The sequence below is a fragment of the Gopherus flavomarginatus genome, chromosome 21, assembly GCF_025201925.1.
Source record: "Gopherus flavomarginatus isolate rGopFla2 chromosome 21, rGopFla2.mat.asm, whole genome shotgun sequence".
Classification (NCBI taxonomy): Eukaryota; Metazoa; Chordata; order Testudines; family Testudinidae; genus Gopherus; species Gopherus flavomarginatus.
The window spans coordinates 7990940-8011466 of NC_066637.1; the positions used below are offsets into that span (position 1 = coordinate 7990940).

At 48.5% G+C, this 20527-nt stretch overlaps 1 protein-coding gene across 1 annotated transcript in view; it reads left to right on the plus strand.

The window, feature by feature from the left end:
• The window catches only part of ACAP3 (ArfGAP with coiled-coil, ankyrin repeat and PH domains 3), a 153218-nt gene that overhangs the window by 71270 nt on the left and 61421 nt on the right, over window positions 1–20527 (plus strand). The window contains exons 3-4 of the mRNA XM_050931509.1: window positions 6096–6215; window positions 7544–7597. Of these exons, the coding sequence (XP_050787466.1) occupies window positions 6096–6215; window positions 7544–7597 (174 nt within the window). The remainder of the gene's footprint in view (window positions 1–6095; window positions 6216–7543; window positions 7598–20527) is intronic.

The following is a 20527-nucleotide window of genomic DNA, read 5'->3' on the forward strand; positions in this document are numbered from 1 at the left end:
TTGTGCTAAAGTCTTAAAAACCATTTCCTATCGCAACAATCACCTTAAATAGTTCCCCTTTGGGGAGGATGTCTAGCCCATTGGTTAGATGAGGGTCAGGACTCCTGGGTTCTACTCCAGTCTCTGCCAGAGTATCCCTGTGCAACTATAGCTTCACTGCACCAGCTTTTCTCGAGCAGCAAAAGAAAGATAACACCTACCACACAGCGACTTTCTGAAGCTTAATTAATGTTTTTAAAGTGCTTTGAAGTTCTTGGATGAAAGGTGCTATAGACTTGCAAACTGTTATTATACTATAATGAAAATTGAGTGTGCATACACCACTGGCCTCTGCCGGATAGAACTAGAACTGAATTGAAGCCAGACTTCCTGAGTCCCAGGATGGTATCTTAGCCCTGGTCTACACTGCGGGGATGGGGGGTGGGAATTGATCTAAGTTACACAACTTCAGCTATGTGAATAATGTCGCTGAAGTTGATGTACTTAGAGTGACTTACCGTGGTGTCTTCACCGCGGTGAGTCAACTGCTGCCGCTCCCCCGTCGACTCTGCTTGCGCCTCTCGTGGCGCTGGAGTACAGGAGTCGACGGGAGAGGGCTCAGGGATCAATTGATCGTATTTAGACTGGACACGGTCAATCGATCCCTGCTGGATCGATCGCTGCCCCCTGATCCGTCGGCTAGTGTAGACGTACCCTTAATCATAAGAAGTGTGAACCTGAAACCTGCTCCCTTACCGATTTTCCGCTCTCCTATTGTGTGCACATGCTTGTCCGCTATTGGAAGGTTGTGAACGAGTGCCAGGCTTAACAGGGCTGATCTGTTTAGTGTAGGGTTTCTGCTGAGGGCTGGGCAGTGCCCACTGACTGGTTTTTACTGTATGTTCTTCTGGGTGCAGGGACTCTAATTTTAGACAACATAGTATTGACTCAAGTGCTAAACAAACAAACAAAAATACATTCAAAATACAAAACATTCTAAGGATGTTGCAAAAAGATGTAGAAAAAGCAGCAAAGCAGGTCAAATTTCCTGTTTTTGGACATCGATTGTGCCCCTTTAAAGTTTCCAAATATCCATCTGGTTGTGCTACTGCATGATTTGATGAGGTCTCTATCAGCAGCCACGGAGGCAAAAGCCGCCATCAGCAAGAATAGTTTGTAATAGCCTGGAGTTTTAGAGTAGGGGTGGGTGGGAAAAGAGTTGAAACAGTCTTGGATCCAAGTCAAGAGACTTACTGACAGAAAATCATGTTGTGCCCCTCCAAATGTCGGAAACATCTGCCCAGTTATTTCTGACTGAGCAGACATGTGGAGGAACCAATGATGGTGCTGGAGTTTAGCAGGGAAATTGTGTGTTGCTAGAAGGGGAGAGAACGTCTGCATCAGACTAAGAGATTGTCTTTGTTGAAGTCACAGACCTTAAGAAATGGGTGGCCTGAGGGAAACAAATAGGTGGTGTTAGCCGAGTTCCTAGTGGACAGGTGCCTGCATAAGATAACTCGCCTCCTCACTGGAAGATGAAAAGAACCCTGAACTCTCTGTTGGCCCTTAGAGCTGGTACCTTGGAGGTAGGACTGGAGTGCTTTGACTGTACAGTATTAGGTAAGCCTGTTCTGATGATTCCATTAGTGAAACTAAAGGCCATTGGTTTCCAGGCCTGTCAATCTGGAACCCTTCATAGAATATCAGGGCTGGAAGGGACCTCAGGAGATCATCTAGGCCAACCCCCTGCTCAAAGCAGGACCAATCCCATGACAGATTTTTGCCCCAAATCACCCCCTCAAGGATTGAATTTACAATGCTGGGTTTAGCAGGCCAATGCTCAAACCACTGAGCTATCCCTCCCCAGTTTGTTAGTGCTAGAATTCTATAAACAGTTATTCAGGACTCACAATTTCATTGCCTGGAGGAATGCCCCATAAATACATTTCCAATAGATTTAACAAGAGAGCTAACTAGGTAGAGCACCTTTGGGCAGGGACTATCTTAAACCTATGGACTCATGTAATTTGGGCCCACTCCAGATGGCAGCAATGGGCTGGTCTTGAAACTCCTTCCATTTTGAATGACAGCTCTCATGAGATCGGTTTTGTTTTCACATTGTTTCCACTGGTTTGCACCAAAATCTGGCATGGCTGATCATGTGAAATTGTGGCTGTGTCAGAATCAGAAATAGGCCCACGCAACCTGGAACCGAAACAAGTAAAGGTGAGTTTGGATCCAGGAATTTGAAGCTGAAGGTCACTGTTGAAATTCAAAGCAGTTATGCTTTGAGGGTTCATTCTGGGTAGAATTCTGTTCGTTTTGCTCAGATTAAAAAGGAATGTTTGTGGGGCCCTTATCACCATAGTGTTTCAGTGTTTCACTGTCCTTGGTGGATTTATTGTCAATCTATCTGTATAGAACAGTGGCACAGACAAATTAAGCAACTTTGCCCAAGGTAACACCGTAATCCATGTCTGCACTAGGAGCTGATCCCAATTCTTCTGAGCCCTTGTCCAGTGCTCTATCCACTAGGTAATCCTTCCTCCTTGGGAATACTAGTGGAATAAGGCGCTATTCAGTGCAAGTGAGGGTGTCAGGATCTGTCTCTTAAGACTCAACTCTCTGTCCTTCCTGTGGTTTGGTGGGTTTCTCAGTCTTTAATTGCTTTCTACAGTTAGAGGTAGAAACAGCTGTTTCTAAACTTTGCAAATACGGCTGCTGCCTTCACTCTGACCTCAAGTTTGCCTCCAGCTGTTGCAGACTGCTTTCCTACCAATGGTGCCCAAGGCTTCTAATATTTCAGGAGTCTTTCTGAAGCTAGGGAACATGATTTCAGAATGCTGTTGTGCTGAATGGCCCTCAGCTACTAGGAACACAGTCTTGGCCGTGTGTGCGAGGAGGTATTTTAAAAACCGCCACGTTGCAGAATAAGCTGGATTTCCTTTCCAAAGGATCTGTCCAAAGCCCCTGGTGTCCGTCTGGGCTCCAGATGCTACAGGAGCTACATTGGTTTGTTTTCTTTCTTTGGGGTGGGATGGAATAGCACAAATGTTCCTCTAGCACCCGGTTCTGTTCTGCCAGATTACGTGAACAAGAGAGAAAGGAGGCGTGTGAGAACTGTGTTCAGATAATATTCTGCTAACACAGCTGGAGACCATCGACTCACCCCATGGGCTGGTCACATTTATCAAAAATGGCTTTGCAGTCATTAAAATGGATGATTTTGGTTTCTCCCCCCAGTGAAAAATTGCTGGGAAAAACTCAGTTTCCAAAACTGTTTGGTTGTCAAAAACCAACATTTTTCATTTTGTCAGAAAAAATAAATGAAACATTCAGTGACAAGTTTTGAACAAAAACATTTTTGTGTGTGTTTCTTTTGGAGTGTGTGGATAAGATAGTATTTTTTAAACCAGCCTTAAGTGTGGGTGGTGTGGTGGTTCCCTCGGGCAGGGGTTCTATAGTGATCAAGAAGAGAGATTTTTGAGTCCTTGCTCTCCCCCATCCTTTCTAAAAGGAGAAACTAGATAACCGAGGGATTGTGAGTTCTGACTCACTGGACAGGCTGTTTCTAGGGCTGCTCGGGAGCTCACATGCGTGTATCTGGAAGTCTCTTGTTTCTGGACACTTTCCATGAGGTTGTGACTAAATTAGTGATCCCAGTCCATTAATGGACCCAGAGAGGGGCTGCGAAGGGAAGTGGCCTTGCCAAGCTCTAGAACTTTACAGGAGTTGCTGTGCACCCAGGGGTGGCTCCAGGCACCAGCACTCCAAGAGCGTGCTTGGGGCGGCAAGCTGTGGGGGGCGCACTGCCGGTCACCGCTAGTGCGGCAGGCAGGGTGCCTTCGGCGGCTTGCCTGCGGAGGGTCCACTGGTCCTGTGGCTTTGGCGGAAGAAGCCTCAGGACCAGCCGACCCTCCATGCTTGGGGCGGCAAAATGTCTAGAGCTGCCCCTGTGTGCACCCATCTTTAAAACAAAGGAGTGGGTCTTACTCCGCTGTCAGACTGGTGGCAGTTTGGACTAACTTCAGTGGTGTGGTAACAGTCTGTAATGTCAGTAAGAGGAGAATCAGATGCCCTGTGTGTAGTACTGTTGCTAACACATCCCTCACTAGAGCTAGGACCTTCCACATGCACTGAGTGAAAACAACTGTGCTGTCTAGCACCACGAGCCGTTCAGTGAGGAATACCATCGTTCCCTTCAGATCTTTAGTCCTCAGAGGTGCTATTTCCCTGGGCTGTAGGACTGACTGAGGCAGTGTTTAAGAGTTAGCTAGAGTCCCTCCGATTTTACAGGGATCTGGTCATTGGCCTGACGCATATTACACAGCTTAAAAAAATACAAAGCCCTCGGATCCATTATATCAGATAAATGTTTGTCAGGCTGCTAAATGTCACAGCCTCTGCCCTTGATTTCTTTTTTCCCACACCCAACCCCCCGCCTGGCCAGGAAAATCCAGAGAGAACATATGGAGCAAATCGCTCACAAGACAACTCTCAAACCTGCAGTTGAGTTCGGAAATCTCAACTGAACAGTTTTAACAAATCATTTTGAGCATACAAGTGGACTGCAAACCATTCACTTCAGCTAATCATCCCCTCCTTCCCCCTGCCGCCACCCCCGCTCAGGCCAGTGTGAAGGTGCATTTTACCACTCTACCATTAGGCATGCAGTTGTGCCTCAGTTTCCCTACCAAGGACAGTCTTCCCCAGGCTGACGGTTTGTTCTGGCCAGACCAAAAATCCTCTCCTTCCAGAGCAAAGAAAGTGCAAACTCCTTTCATCCTCCTTGGGCACAGCCCTCGGCTAGGGTCTGTGCAGTCATTAAATCCACCCCTTTTGGTTGCAGAAGGCTTCCTCCCCCCTTCAGCCAGGGGTCAAGACCTCACTGTGCTACAACTTCCCATTCAATCCTTCCTCTCACCTGCAGGGTTCCCATATCACCGCTCTAGGTAGCATCATACTGGGGCCTTCCGTTACGTAAGCTCCAGCCTTCGCACGCTAATACATGGAGCAGCTTTCCTGCTGCCCAGGGCCACGTTCTCCAAAGCCTGCTTCCCACGAGGCCTTCCTCTGGCCTCTTGAGCCAAGCACCTGTCTGCAGGGAACGCTCCCCACCTTAGCTCAGGCCCCAGCACATCACCATCTTCCCCCAGGACTCTAACTGGCAGCAAGCTTTTCTCTCCGGCTCCCCCCTTCCCGGCAGGTCTTGCTGTAGCTTGCAATCTGGGAGGCAAACCAGGCATAGGTGAGAGCTGTAGCCTGAGCCCCCTGTGACAGCTGGCATAGGGCCATCCATCGATTTGGCCATGCCCTCACCTGGGGGCTGCCCCATGGCTTCCACCTGAGCAGAGAGGAGACTGGACGTGTATGCTCCCTGCCTTCCTGACAGGGGTGTTAGCACAACAGGATTCTCCTTCCCCTCCTGGGCAGCAGCAGTGTGGCCCCAACATGGTGCCTTGATCCCACCCCCCCGGTGCCCCTCCCAGAGTCTTGTACGATTGTGGGGCCTAGTGACTCCATTTGCTGCTGCTCCTGCCTCGGCTGTCGGCAGACATCATTGCTTTACACCCAGGCCACGTTCCCAAGCTTTTCTTTGCCATCAGGAGAGCTAGAAATGTAAGGGCCAGATCCTCAGCTGGTGCACATCCACTGAAGACAATGGAGCGACACCGATTACCCCAGCTCAGGCTTTGGCCTCTAACTGTTTTCTTAAATGACAGCAGGGGGAGGGTTGACCTCACTTCCTGATTCTGTCCTGTGTTGATGCTTTCTGTTTGGATTCACATGTTCAGACTAATAATCCTCTGAGATCATGGGCATTTCACAACTGGTGGCTGTCTGTCTGCAACCCAGGCTGGGAGAGAGTGTCTGTCACCCACTAGTGGCCAATCAGTAAACCAGAGTAATGCAGTAATGAAGTTACTGAGCTAGGCCAACAAGTAGCAATGCAGGGTTTTAACTCTGAAGGTTATGAGTTCAAACCATGGCATTAGCCCCACAGATCAGACTGAACCTAACTCGATGAATTTTATTTGCAAGTCAGGTTTCTTCTCAAAACTCTTTGGCCAACCCTATAGGACATTCCCCACTCATGTCTCTTCCTCTCTCTGCAGCTGGTGAAGCTATGCAGTGGGATGATTGAGGCTGGGAAAGCCTACATCACCACCAACAAGCACTTCGTCAGCGGGGTCCGAGACTTGTCGCAGCAATGCAAGAAGGACGAAATGATTTCGGTGAGTTGCCGTGGGGGTGGGGAGCGAGCATCAGAAAGGGTTAAACGTTCCAACAAGAGACTGGGGCATTATATCTGGGAGGAGGACTGCTGGGGATTCTCTCTAAACCGAGCAAATAAAAATGTTTCCCAGGAGTAGGCAGACGCCCGTGATGCTAGGTATGTGCTTTGCAATATGCAGTGTTGCATTGAGTTTCTACATGGTGCTTCTTTTGACTTCCTATCAGAGGTCCTTTATGCTAGTATCTTTTACTCATACACCTCTACCCTATTATAATGCCACCCGATATAACACGAATTCGGATATAACGCAGTAAAGCAGCGCTCCGTGGGGCGGGGCTGAGCGCTCCGGTGGATCAAAGCAAGTTCGATATAACATGGTTTTACCTGTAACACGGTAAGATTTTTTGGCCCCCCAAGGACAGCGTTATATCGAGGTAGAGGTGTATATGTATATCTCTATAGAGAGGCAAGTGAGGGGACTAGGAATCAGGACTTTGGGTTCCCTGCCCAGTTTTGCCACTGCCTCAGCAGACAAGAAAGACAGATGGTCTCTGCATGACTCAGTTTACTCTCCTGTGATGTGGGTTCAGTTTACCTGTCTCACTAAAGGAAGGGTGGAGAGCAGGTGGTTGTGAGGCATAATGTCTGCAAAGCACACTGAGATCTTGGCAGCCACGTGCTGCTATTATCAGCTGTGGTAGGGAGAGTCAGTGATATCCAGTGAACTCCATCAAAGGCAAGGAAATCATGCCAACTGTCATTCTAGCTGGGATCAGAATTTTAACAGGAATCTCCCAGGGATCCCTGAGAGTCTGTCCAGTGCATTGGTGAATTTTTACACAAAAGCTGTGCAGAATATTGATCCTTTTGGGTGAAATTAGTCCCCGTAGAGAGGACCAGCCCAAGGCCTATTCATCACTGAAGTCTCACTTAGAGGCAGATTTCACCTCGGTGTCTGAAAGAATCCCCAGACAATGCAATGTTGAAAAGGTTGAAGAATAGGATCCTTGTTTGCAAGAGGCACTATGGTTTTAAGAAGCCAGAATGCTAACAGGATCCTTGGAATCTAGGTCAGTGAGCATCGGTTATTTGGGAAACATGGATAATCATCGTGCAAGAGAAACAGCCTGGCAGTGCTGGTTTCAGTACTGAACCGGAAAGGACGGGCGGCCTCTGGCTTCAGTGCCAGCCATTTATTTCAATGTACAGTTGCCAGCTGACAAAGTGAGCTCCTCAGTGGTTTAAAGAGTGTCCTTTCCCCGCCTGCCAGCGCTGGAGGAAGGGCAGCTGCCCCCATTCACTGCCTGTCCTCTTCTCCTTTCACAGGAGTGCCTCGACAAATTTGGAGACAGCCTGCAGGAAATGATTAACTATCATATGGTAAGGTGCCACCGCGGCCAGCCCTTAATAGTCTTGCCTCCCTCTCTAGATGCTCCTTAGTGATCTGTTGGTTTTGGATCAGGCAGCAGTCATGTGGCACTGGCCAAAGGCTGGGTCTACGAAGGAATCCTCTTAAGAATCCTTTCCCTGAACACTCAGCAGCAATTACCAAAGTGAAGGAGTGTGGGATTGGGGGGATGTTGTACAAGGTTCTTCTCTCTTTGATGAGTCAAGTTCTGCCTCAGTTGCTCTGGTGCAACGTCTAGTAGTTGCGAACTTTGTGCAGTGATCAGTGGGGTTGCATGGGTGCATTAATCAATGGGTTTGTACTGGTCTGCATGTGTGCATCGCACCAGTTTGCACGTGTGCATTGATCAGGGAGGTTTCACCAGGTTACACACATCCATTGGCCTGTGGTAGTGCACTGGACGCATTGGTCAGTGCAGTCGCATGAGTGCATAGATCCATGGTGGTGCAGTGGGTGTATTGATCCACAGGGTGCATGAGTGGCATTGGTTAATGGGGCTGCATGAGTGTAGCTGAAGGTGGGATTTGCCCCACTGTCTTTAACCAAACATACAGGACACTGAATGGGAATGTGGGGTAATGCTCTGCCCAGTGAGGTGAAGATGAGACTTTCAGCACCCTTATGGGTATCACATGTGCAGGGTTGCTATCCCCACTCTCTTCTGTTGGAAGGGTAAGGCCCCAAAGGAGGATGCACTCTCTGAAGTATATGCTGCGTGTTGCTCATCCCAGGCACCAAAGGAATCTTCTCTGCATCTAAAAGTTAGGCAGAGAGAGATACACAATCAGACAGTTCAAGGCAGCTGCAACCTTCTGGTGTCTGGGCCAACTGGAAAGAAAGCCATACACTTTGCAGTCAGCCACAGGTTGGGGAAGGGAGGGGAGAGGACAGGGCATCTCTCATCTTTACTTGCACTGTGGACTCACGGCAGCCAAAGCGTCAAGAACGTGCAACCAGTGTCAGAGGGAGAGGAGTTAGAATGCTCATCCCCCAAATGGAAAAAGCAAACCCACACTGTGGATGATTCATTCTTCTTTGGTGATTATGGTGGGAGCTGTATGTGAGGCCAGGGCAGGACTAGATGGGGTCCTGATGAACCCCAATAATCAGCATGTTCACCGTGAATGCCTCACTTGCATAGCCTGCATGCATTCCAGACTGGAGGGCAGAGGGAGGCCAGGGTCCTCTTGGAAGCCCCTCAGCATTGATCTCTGCCGTACCAGTAGGAGTAGCTTGAAGGTCACCTTGCTGCTTCTGCTTTGGAGTTTTGCATTGGCTTGATACGTCCATGTGAAGCCAGAACCCAAAGCAATATTCCAGGGGGCATGAGCCGCAGATGGATTGGAACCAAAGGGCCCGCTGGAGTGAGCAATCCGCTGTGAACACTGTCTGCCGGGTTGTGTGCAGCGTCGGGATTAAGGACAAACTGGAGTATATTAATACCACAATAAGATTAAAGGAAGAAAGTGGCCAGATAAAGGCTGATTCTGGACTTCAGTGAGTCTCGAAACCAGAGCACCTGGGGTGAGAGAACCTGTCCTGTGAACACAATATTTATGAGCCTTGCACAGGAGAAAGGTGGTTCTCACTCTGTGGCCCTGAACCAGCCATACAGTATGTGACTCAGTAGGAGACGAGAGTGCTTCAGGGTGTCGGCGCTGGAGTGACCCAGTTTTATCCCCCAGTGTCGCTGTCACTGTGCATGAGGGCTGACGTGTGCTTTTGGGACACAAGCTGACTGTATGCGATTGGAGGCAAAGCCGCAGTGAGTCCATTTCATTATCTGGGAAGCAGGTAGGGACATTGCGTTTCCTAATGGGAAATGACACAAAGGAAGAGGTAAAAATACACCCAGGCTTTCTGGGTGAGTTACTGTCTGAGAGCAAAGTCGACCAGTGATATAGAAACCCAACAGCAGGAGGACTGTACCAAACCTGAGTGTGTGTCAGAGAAGGGTGTGAGAGAGGTAGGGATGTAAGCCCAGTCTACACTAGGAGTGCTTTGCTGATATAGCTAGACCAGTATACTGTACCGGCAAAGCAGACACAGCTATACCCGCAAAGCTTTTGCTGGTACAGTTCAATCAATCCCCACCCCTGTGTGAAAGAAGCAATTCTGGTAAAAGCAAAGCGTTGCTGGTAGAACTGTGTCCACGCTAGGGGCTTCTGGTGGTACAGCTTTGTTAGTTGGGAAACACACCTCTTCACGGCCCTGATCCATGTAGATATGCTGCAAAACTCTGACGTGCAGACCAGGGCAGAGAGATATGGGGAGTGAGGGAGAGAAAGAATGAAGGCATGAGAAGAGAAGACAGAGCCCTATATTCTGGTTGAAGGCCCACAGGAGAACCCTCAGCATTGGCTCTGTCTGCCAGAGGTTGCAACATGCTGTTAATGTTTAACGACATGCAGTTTGCTGAACTAGAAATGCTGAATGTGCCAGGTAAACCACTGTTGCTACTGTAGAAGATGGTGGCGAGAGAGAGGAAGTCCACAGCTGGCTTCAAGTGCAGTATTTATCCCAGCAGACTGACGACATGGGCTAAGCTCCTATTTGGTAGGCATGGGTTGGGCCTTGGGTCTCTTACTCTCCTTTTACCCCTCACATCAACTCTTGGGCCTAGTTTTTCCCTCGGGTCCCCACTGATTTCACTGAGTGTTACCCCCCCCCCACACACTGATGGTAGAATCCTTGTGGTGGGTGGTCCCTGGAGCCCCAACCTGAGCAAAAGCAACAGCAGCAAGAAGTGATGGCCGGGATTCTCCAACAGGGCTGGTGAGGTCCTGGCTTTCCAACATGAGGCACAGCCAAGAGGCTGATTCTCCCACACTTCTGTGCTGCTCCCCTCTGAAAATTCAGGCCTCTTGAAGGTGTCCCACGTTGGGCACCCAAAGGCTGAGGCCTCATTCTGGGCTATTATTTAGACTTGAGCCAGGGCGAATGGAGGGTCAATAAGCCCAGTCACTTTCTTGCCTTTACCAGTAGATTAGCTATTTTGGCAACACTGTGAAGCCGGAATTTACTCACTCACGTTACAGCTAATGGTGGCCCCAAAGCACAAGAGAAGAGCAGGATTCCCTTCTTCCCCGATGCCCACATGTAATTCTTATTTCAGGACAGTGACATCAGGGAGCCTGAAGCCTCTGATTCAGTGGTTACTCAAGGAGAGCTCTCCTTAGATGGGGCGCTTTATTGATGGGTAGGTGAGACATTCAGGGGTTTATTAGAACTGCAGTTTAACTCTGGGAGCCATGTCGGTCAACCTCATCCACATGGATGAGGGCAGGGTTGGAGTGCAGGGATAGGAGAGGCATGGGATGACTACCCAAAAAGAAAACTACATCAAGCAGGCCACTCAGTATGAAAATTACCAAACTCGATTTGCAGCTTTCATTTGTCCCCTGGGGGTTAGGCTGGGCTCTTTTCAGGCTGTGTCTGGGCATTTTCAGAGACTGTTCCCCCTCTAAAGTCCTTCTGGTGATGGGGGCCTTGGCCTCTGAGTGTTTCAAAAGAGTCTGCAGCGATCTGGTTTGTTTATGAATGTGGAGTATGGTTAGACCCTGGCTGATGACTTATCTCCAACCCGTCTCTGCTGTAATGGGCTCATACCTGGCCTGGTGGATCCTTGTGGCCAGCAGAGCTTTGCAAGCTGTCTTCCACCCAGTGCTGTGTTGCAAGAGTCAGCAAACTGGGACACAGCAGCCCTCCTCCTGGTTGCCGCCCTGTCCTGTGGCAAACTCTTCCTTTTAAATTTACTTCTCCCAAGCAGACCGGGTTCTGCAACTGTACTTATTTAGTACCAGCTGAGCCCAGAAGAGCTTGCTAGCCTTTTCCTGAGTGGGATGGGGGTATGTCCCATCACACCCTACCTTTTCCAAAAGTCACTCTTCTGGGAACACCAATAAGCAGTGACAACGTTCCCAGAGCCAAAACCATAATGGTGCTGTAAATGGTATAACCCCTCTTCCCATCATCCCGTTCCATCCTGTCCTGTCGAGGGAGTTCCCCACTGTTCACAAGTACCCTATTTTAAAGAGATGGCATCTCATTTTTTGCTAGCTGCATGCCCAAAGCAAGACAAATGCCGGAAGACTCACTCCTGAGTGTTTTTGGGTGCAATCGCTCATCCCCAGGAAATGTCTTTGGAGTGACTGTAACATCCTTGAGCCAGCTATGATGCCTGTGCCATTAGCCAAGTTATTTTTAGTGGTTCTTCTGCTGTCTCCTCTCTTGTGTATGTGTGTGTGAACATCTTGGCTCATCCAGGCACAAAGATGTCAGCTACAAAGCAGTGACCAGTGCTTAGTCCAGGCATGTGTCCACTACGACTGGAACAAATTAGAAAGAAGGAAGAATGCCCTAAAATTCAGTTGGAGGAAGTTAAAGTCACTTGTTCTTTAACTTTATTGCTGGAGCATTGGCCTGGGAAACATCCCTGCTTCTAGTCTTGCTAGGACCATTCCCTGCAAAATCCATATAAGACATGCATTGTTGAATGGAGAAAACTAATATGCTAAAGCATCCCCAACTTTTACACGAGACACAAGCAGGAAAAGAGAATAGTTTATTTGAAGCAAAATCCACTGCAAAGAAAGGATGATCTTGTGGTCAAGGCAGTAAGCAAGGACTTGGCAGCCCTGGTAGTACTCCCATCCACCACCACCTTCCTTTTGGACTTTAAGCAGGTCATCTAATCTTTGTGTACCTCAGTTTTCATATCTATAAAATGGGATTAATAATACTTTCCTACCTCAGAGTGAGTGTTGTGCAGATAATTACATTAGTGATTGTAAGGAACTCAGATAAAGGCCACAGCAACATTTAATTAGGTACCTTTTGCCCTAGTAAGGGTGAAAGGTGGAGAAAGGGGAAGTAGAGGGGTGAGGGCAAGGACAATAGGTTTAGTACTGAAATGAAAAACGCTAGGAGCTAAAAATCAGTTATGTCAGTGCACGCATGCTAACTTCAGTGGGATTGCACTAGTGCATTTGAAAACAGAAATGGCCCCTGGGCTACTAGTGGAAATTCAAAAGAGACAGTGTGAGAAAACAAGATTGTTCCATGGAAAAATCCCACTCTGGAGCAATTCCAAATACTCTGCCACAGTCAACAGACTGCTTAGCAGAGCACTAGAAAATACAGTGCAGAGAACAATCTTGTATTGGCTTAAGGAGCTCATTAGATGGGACATGACATGCTCAAGGTGTAACTGATCCCCATGGTAGGGGTCGGGAAGGAATTTTCTCCCAGGTCAGATTGGAGGTCACTTGCCAGGATCCAGGGCTGCTGAAAGGATTCAGGGGGGCCTGGGGCAAAGTGTGGGAGCTGTGGCGCTTGGATTCACCCAGCAGCAGTCCGGGTCTTTGGCAGCATTTCGGCGGCGGGGGGCCCTTCAGTCATGCTGCGTCTTCAGCAGCCATCGAAATGTCGCCGAAGAACCGGAGCGACTGAAGGGCCCCCCACTGCTGAAATACCGCCGAAGACCCAGACCGCCGCTGGGCCAGGGCTTGCAGGGGCCCTGTGGGGCCCAGGGCAAATTGCCCCACTTGCCCCCCCACACTCCCCCCCAGGCAGCCCCGCCAGGATCATCTGGGTTTATCTCACTCACTCAATTCCTTGCCATTGCATGGAGCCTCAGGCACTGATGCACCTGTTCTATGATAAGGACACATAACAGTTTTGTCTCCGAAGGGCTGTACTGCTTTGGCCTGATTGTGGTTGTTAGCTATGGCATGTGGGTGCTGGGTGTCGGTAGTGGTTTCCATTTCTAATTTTTTGCGAGTCTGTGATTTGATTTGCAAGTGGAGGCAGCAAGAGGCAAATGCTATTGTGCATTTGCCCTACTTGAATCCAGATCTGCTTCTGCAGCGAGTATGTTGTGATTAGTAATGCTGTGCAGGCTGGCGGGAGCGGGGGTCCTGCACACTGATGATCGGATGCCCTGACAACATAGCATGGCTCCTGTGTGTGGTTAGTTTATTGAAATATATATTTTTATACCATGAAAGAAAAGAAGGAGAGACAAGGAGACATTGGGATGATAATGATGATGATGAAGCAGAAGGTCAAGGTCCAAGATACCTTGAACTTCTCACTCTTCAATGGGGCTTGTTTGTTTTGGTTAATGTTACGGGGAACAGTGGTTACTCTCGGAAACCCAGGGGAAGTGTTTCTGTCACATGCCAGTTATATGGCAGGGAGACTAATTTCACCGACTGCTCTGGAAAAAATACCCCTCTCGAATCTTAAACAATAGGCTTTCTAGGACATTCCTTTTGGTCGTGTACACTTAAAGGCTTGAAACACGGAGCTGGATTGCATTGTAGACCATACCACTGGTCCCACCAGTGTGGCAATGCTGACCTCTCAAGGCAGTTGGCATTGGTATTGTCAATGTGACCTGGAAGCTTGCAATTAGGCCAGGCTTCCCGTTGTACTGGCCTGTGGGGAGGTGTCTGAGCACTGATCTCCTTCATCACTGTGCCTCCCCTCTGCAAACACACTCCAAAAACAACCCAGGCATGGTCCATGGCTCTCTCTGACAGGGCTAATCCATTCGGAGTAGCTGCTTGGTAGTGGTAGCACTAATCCTGAGCCAGTTAGAGTTGTTCTGTTGGTCCATTGTTGCCTCTGTCATCTTTTGCAAAGGTCGAGTGTGTTCTCACTAAGGGTATGTGAAGCCATCACAGGATGAGCTAGCCCCTAAATACATCTCCAAGGTCCCAGTGGGCTTATGCAGCCCAGGCTGCCCACTGTTTTGTTGTAGCTTCACTGCTATTGTTACTGCAGCTAGCTAGGTCAAAGCCAGCTTGGGTATGTCTGCACGTGTTGCAGTCACACCTCTGATTGCCATGTAGACCGGCCCTCAACGTCACGCTGGGGGCCTTTGGGTGGAGTTTTTCTGGACCAGCTCTCAACTGGTCTCTCCTGCTCCAGTGCCTGAACCTGGCTTGTGCAACTGAATTAAGCTTCAGAACAAAGAAACTGAAAAAATATGTTTGGAGTAATGATATGGAGGGGGAATGGAGAAAAACCAACCCCATCAAACATGTCTTTATTATTACTCATAATAGGGAGTAAGAATATCATGGATCCTTCTCTATTTGTCCCACCAGTGCTGCTCCATGAACTGCCCAGTAGGGGGTGCTGGATCAGTGCCTCTTATGTTACAGCTGAATGTGGTCTGTTGAGCTCCAAAATTCCTTCTGTTATACATATGAAATAATAAATAATCCATCTCTCTCTCTCTCAATCTGATTTATCTATGTATCAGAACTGGTAGAAAAACAGGATGTATGTTTCAAGGATTTTTTTATGGAAAGTTCATCTTGGGTTTTTTTTGGTTTTTTTGAGAAATTTCATTGACAAAATCAAAATGCAGAAAATTTCCAATGAGATTTATTTCTCCTCCCCCCGTTTTCTGTCTTTGTATCCATCCATCCATCCATCTCCAGGTCTCTCTATGTACCCATCTATCCGTCCCCTGAATGTTCCCCTCTAGCTACCTCGTCTATCAGGAATCACTGAGATAGGAAGGAGAAAGCATGCAAGTGAAAATGCAGGGGCAATAAAACTATTCAGGTGGAGCCCATAAAGCCCATGTATAGCCCTGTGGCAGCACCAGGATGTTTTCAGAATCCAAAGTTGTCACATTATAGTTGCTCTCCAGCACGGTTCCAACCAGCCCAGTCAGTTCTACTCTGTGCCTCATCCCCATCTGGCCTTAAACCACACGGTCCATTCCTAGTTGCTGTGCCTACGTCACAATAGCTAGCAGCAGCAGCCAGCAGAGGAGATATAGCTTCACTGAATGGGCTGAGAAGCATTTCCTGCTGTCAAGGAAAAAGCCACCCAAGCTGTGAGGAGTCAGTGAGGCAGATGCCAGATGTCTTGGGGCTGATTGTGTTGTGTTTTAGGCAAGGAGAGAGAAATATTTAAAGGATGGAAAAGGAGAATTCCTCCAAGCTGCTTGCTCCCCACAGAGCTGGTGGGGCTCTGAGTAGTTTCCTACAGCACATGGTGATGTGCCAGACGCATCAGGCTGCTCTAGTGGGAAACATTTAAATGGATGCAGAATTGTCAGCTGACAACGTGAGTCCAGTAGGATTAGCGTCACCGTATTGTGACATTGGTGTCATCATGTCACCTCGCAATGACATTTCACCAGCGTCCCCTCCCCCAAATACTTTGGGATAATTTAATGTCCTGTGGGCTATGATACAGCACTACCAAAATCAGGACCTAGATCTACCAGCTAGAGCAAATGCTCAGAACCCAGGGAAATTCCAGGTTCTCATTAGTGTAGTGAACCACCAAAAGTTTGACGGTTGGGTTCAGAGAAATCCCCAAAGATCTGGGTTTTTCTGTGAATTACTTGAATCACTTGGGGCTGAGAACAAGCTTCCTGGTCATGTTTGGGTTCTTCCTACTCCTGGGTGAATAACCTGAGAGGCTTTTACAGTATTACAGGAACTTCTCTTTCTAATGCCGTCTGGAAGCCAGAAATGTAGAAGCAGCAGTAGTAATGTGTAAGGGGCAGGAGCATCTGATCTGGACTTTTTCAAGTTTTAGGTGCCCTTCATATTTTGGATGTATGATCTGCTTGGTTCTTCTTTCAGCCAAATGCTCCATGTAATCCCAGCTAACTCACTGGCCTGGAATAAGTCTCTTCCCCTGCTTATGACTCAGTTAACACAGCTTGAATGAGAAGGACCTTGCTGAAAAGCAGCTGGAGAGATTTTCCCATTGTGATGGGGTGTACCACCAGTCACTCACTGTAGATGAAGCAGCTCACTAGGTGGCTTGCTCGACCTCTTATTTCCCCTTCAGGAACAGCTACTGGGCCTCAGCCTGGGCCTGCTGTTGTTGTGTAAAATGTCTTAACAAATATTCCCTTCACCCCTTTGCTAGGAAGGCAGGCTCGGTCATCCCACTGCTCCCACCACGGGTTGCAGCATGCACTCACTACTAGCATGCCTCCGTCTCTCAGGACATGGCACTGCTGGGGTTCTTCTCTAGTGTTCCCTTGTGTCCTGATTCAGCAATGGTCTGCCCCTTCCATGGGCTAGCCTTCCAACTAGGTAGGTCTCAGTCTGGTCCCATTTCAGGGTTAACAGAACACAAATTAAATTTGAACTCAGAATACTCCATGATATAAACACTGCCCTTCACAGAGATCCAAGGCCGGTGTTGTCAAGGGTAGGCCCCTGACTGGGCCAGCTTACTTGGGTTAAGGCAGAGAGAGCCCTGTTCTGGCTTCCGCCACAACTGGGCCCTACTGAAAACAGCCAGCCCTTTTTATCTGGCCTACTGGACTCTCATTGGCCTCTGCCTGCTCCAGGCCCTTCTAGGTGCCGGAAGACCAACTCTTGCTGGTTCTGCCTGCAGCTGATCACGGGAGATCTCTCTCTAGGCAACCTCTGGATGTCTGAATTCACTGCTCTTCCTATCTAACTTCTTAGGGCGAGCTGTGCCAAGGTGGTGGGGCCTCTGACAGGGGGCTGTGAATGCTTGGTACATCCTGTCACACCTATGAACAATATTCTTTAAACACCAGGCTGGAGTCACTGTAGCCCAGAGATTCCATCTGGGTCAGATGAGAGACTCCTCCTGTCAGCTGGCTTGTTAGGTTCTATTGCCAGAAACTTGAATAGCCAGGAAGTAAACTGCGGGAAGAGTAAGACACCCGGGAAAAATGCCCCATATGTTGTAATTGTCTAACCTTGTTGCTTTGTTGGAACAGCCTCAGTAGTATTTGCATGCTCTGTCCACGGCCCTGGCGGCCACACCCTTGCTCAGCGTGGAGAGATCAGATACCACTAAGCCAGCAGTCGCGTAGTGCATGTGAGCAGGGATGATGTTTGGATGCCAGGAACAACCTCTGCTGAGCTAAGTACAGTCCTGGCTCTGGCCTGTGGAATAATTAATAGGCCATTCTTTTGGGAAATGTGGCAGTTACCTTGGCAGAGTAGCATGGATTAATCTCCAGGTTAGTAGGGCATCTATTCCAATTCTCACTGAAGTCGGTGGGAATCTTTCTATTGACCCCAGTGGCAGCTGGCTCAGACTCAGGACGTGCTGCTCTGCAGGAGGTGCCATCTTTTCGATAGGACATAAAACTAAACTTCGGATCGCTTTTGGACACTAAAGATCACAGGACACTTTGAGCAGGGATGGTCAGCCCAATGCACTGCCCAAATTCCTATTCAGATATTCCATTGTGCCTTCGTAAATACCCCAGTCTCTTCTATTAGATGCATTACTTTTCAGTTCTTGTCATGTAGTTAGTGCAGCGTTACTATGTGCTCTTAAACAGCTATAATGTTTCACCCCAGAAGTGACTGCATTTTAGAGATGAGCAGAGTGATTCTTTTGAGTGATTGGCAGACACTTACTTCTGCTCATCTTCTGCTTTGCCTAAAAATCCGTGTTAGTTTCCCTTTTTCAATACAGAACAGTCCTTCCAGCTAGTGTACTGGCGGGGCAATATCTTAGCAACAGGGATCCTTTCCATGAAGGCCTGTAACTATGCATTCTGTATTTGCTGATCCATTCTTGCTGCTTCCAGGGTGAAATTCTGGTTGCACTGAAGTCAGTGACAAAACTCCCATTGACGCCGATGCAGGATTTCACCCCAGGTTCATGGGGCTTGTTCGTTTCAATACAATTTGCATTTATGTAGCATACAAAGAACAGTGCCTGTGTTAGTCCATTTTGTGATATTTAGGATCTGCCCCTGAAGGGTAAGAAACATATTTGCTCCCCTTCCCCTTCTCTTGCTGACCCTCGTCATGCAGCACTAGAGCATGTGAAATCCCAGTGGCTAGGAGAAAGGGTGGGTAACACAGAATCTGGAAAATCTTAGCCCAAATTATGTGGTCCAAGCACGCCGGGGGAAGCCAGAATGAGGCAGGGAACAATTCCATATTTAAAAAAATCAAGCTCATAAAATCCCTTTTGATTTAATCTGTTTATTTGATTTTGAAAATTAAATGGAGGATCCATTTAGAAAGCTTCTGGCAGATGGTCTCAGCTGGCAACATTAATAAAAGAGCAATACGAGAAGAGCTGGTGTCAAAGCAGGCATCTCTTGCTCAGCTGAGATTTGGCAGGCTTGAAATGCTCATCTATCATCAGGTGTCCCACAGAGGTTGAAAGTAGAACTGTCTCCGTACAGTCCTTCTACCTGCTCACTGCCTCTTGCAGAGGAGACATGAACCAATCCTCCTCATTACACGTGTTCATGTAAGTTCCCAAGCAGCACTGGCAGAGATGCTCATCCCAGGGCCATGGCGTGAATTCCAACTCAGGATTTGGGAGGAGGTCAGTGCAGTAACTTCTCATCATCAGAGGTCAGGGTGCAAACCCCTGTCTTGATTAGAAAAGGGTTTAGTGGTCAGTCCACATCACAAATTCATGGAGGATAGGTCCATCAATGGCTGTTAGCCAAGATGGGCAGAGATGGTGTCCCTAGACTCTGTTTGCCAGAAGCTGGGAATGAGCAACAGGGGATGGATCACTTGTGATGATCAGCTGTTCTGTTCACTCACTCTGGGGCACCTGGCACCGGCCGCTGTTGGAAGACAGGATACTGAGCTAGATGGACCTTTGGTCTGACCCAGTTGGGCCGTTCTTATGTAAACCAACCGAAACAACTGGCAGTCTCTGCTCAGGCCAGGAATATCAGGCATGGCTGCCGGTCAGGAGTGAGGGGCATTGGCAGGGCTGTGCGGGGCTCAAGACTGGAATAGTGGGCAGGAGGGAGCAGGCTGCAGGTCAGGAGGGAAGGTTTGAGCAGAGGTGGGTGTGGGGTGTTTGGAGGGTGCCCACTGCATTATTCCATTGCCCTTATTTCCACTTAAGCCTATCCATGAAAAGTGTTAATCTTGGATTAAATTATAGATAAGAAAAAGAAAAGACCCCCCAGTCTCCTCCCCAAATACACTTGGGCTGTTGTCTTGGGTGATCACTGCATGAAGAAAGAGAAATATCTAAAGGATGGAAATGGAGAATTCCTCCAAGCTGCTTGCTCCCCACAGAGCTGGTGGGGCTCTGAGTAGTTTCCTACAGCACATGGTGATGTGCCAGATGCATCAGGCTGCTCTAGTGGGAAACAAGAAGTATCTGTTTTCCAGAATCTATCCCAGAGTGATGCCATGACAGCAGAGGGACATTTCTCTTCCCAGTGGCAGAGGCCATCTCCCTAACCAGGCCTCAGTGTGCACAGCAATCCTAGTCACCACCTAAATGCAGGGGCAGGACGCCCAAACCAAAACAGTGAGGACAGCCTAGGATCCCATTCTGTTGTCCTGAATGCTAAGCCCTGGTCTACACTACAAAATTACTTTGGTATATGTCATTCTGGGGGTTGAACAGTCCACTCCATTGAGCGACGCAGTGATACTGATCTGAGCGTTGTGTAGGCAGCGCTGCATCGTCGGGAGAGGGCTGGCCTCTCGCCGAGGTGGATGAGCTACGCCGATGAGAGAAGCTCTCTCCCGTTGGCTTAGAGCATCTTCATTAAAATTGTGCTGATGCAATGCTTTTAAGTGTAGATTTGCCATGAGTAACCCTCATTAGACACACGCTTGCTTCTTTTAATGCACTGCCCGGGGGTTAGTCCTGTTCATCAGTCTGAGACGCTCCATCCCTCAGCCACCAAGTCTGATGCTATCCACTCAAATCTGCCTCATGCTGGAACTCAAGTTGCTTGTCCCCTCCAGACTGCCTGGGGCCAGCCGAATGAAGTGGCCTTTCCCTTCCTTTGACTTAAGCAAACATGTCCTCACAGTGGAAGCCAATAATGGAAACACTCCAGATGTGGGTGCAGGTGGAAACCAGATGGCTTTGTTGCTCTTTGCCTTCCTCTGGACAGCGTTACAAGCCTAGGGAGGCACGGTCAA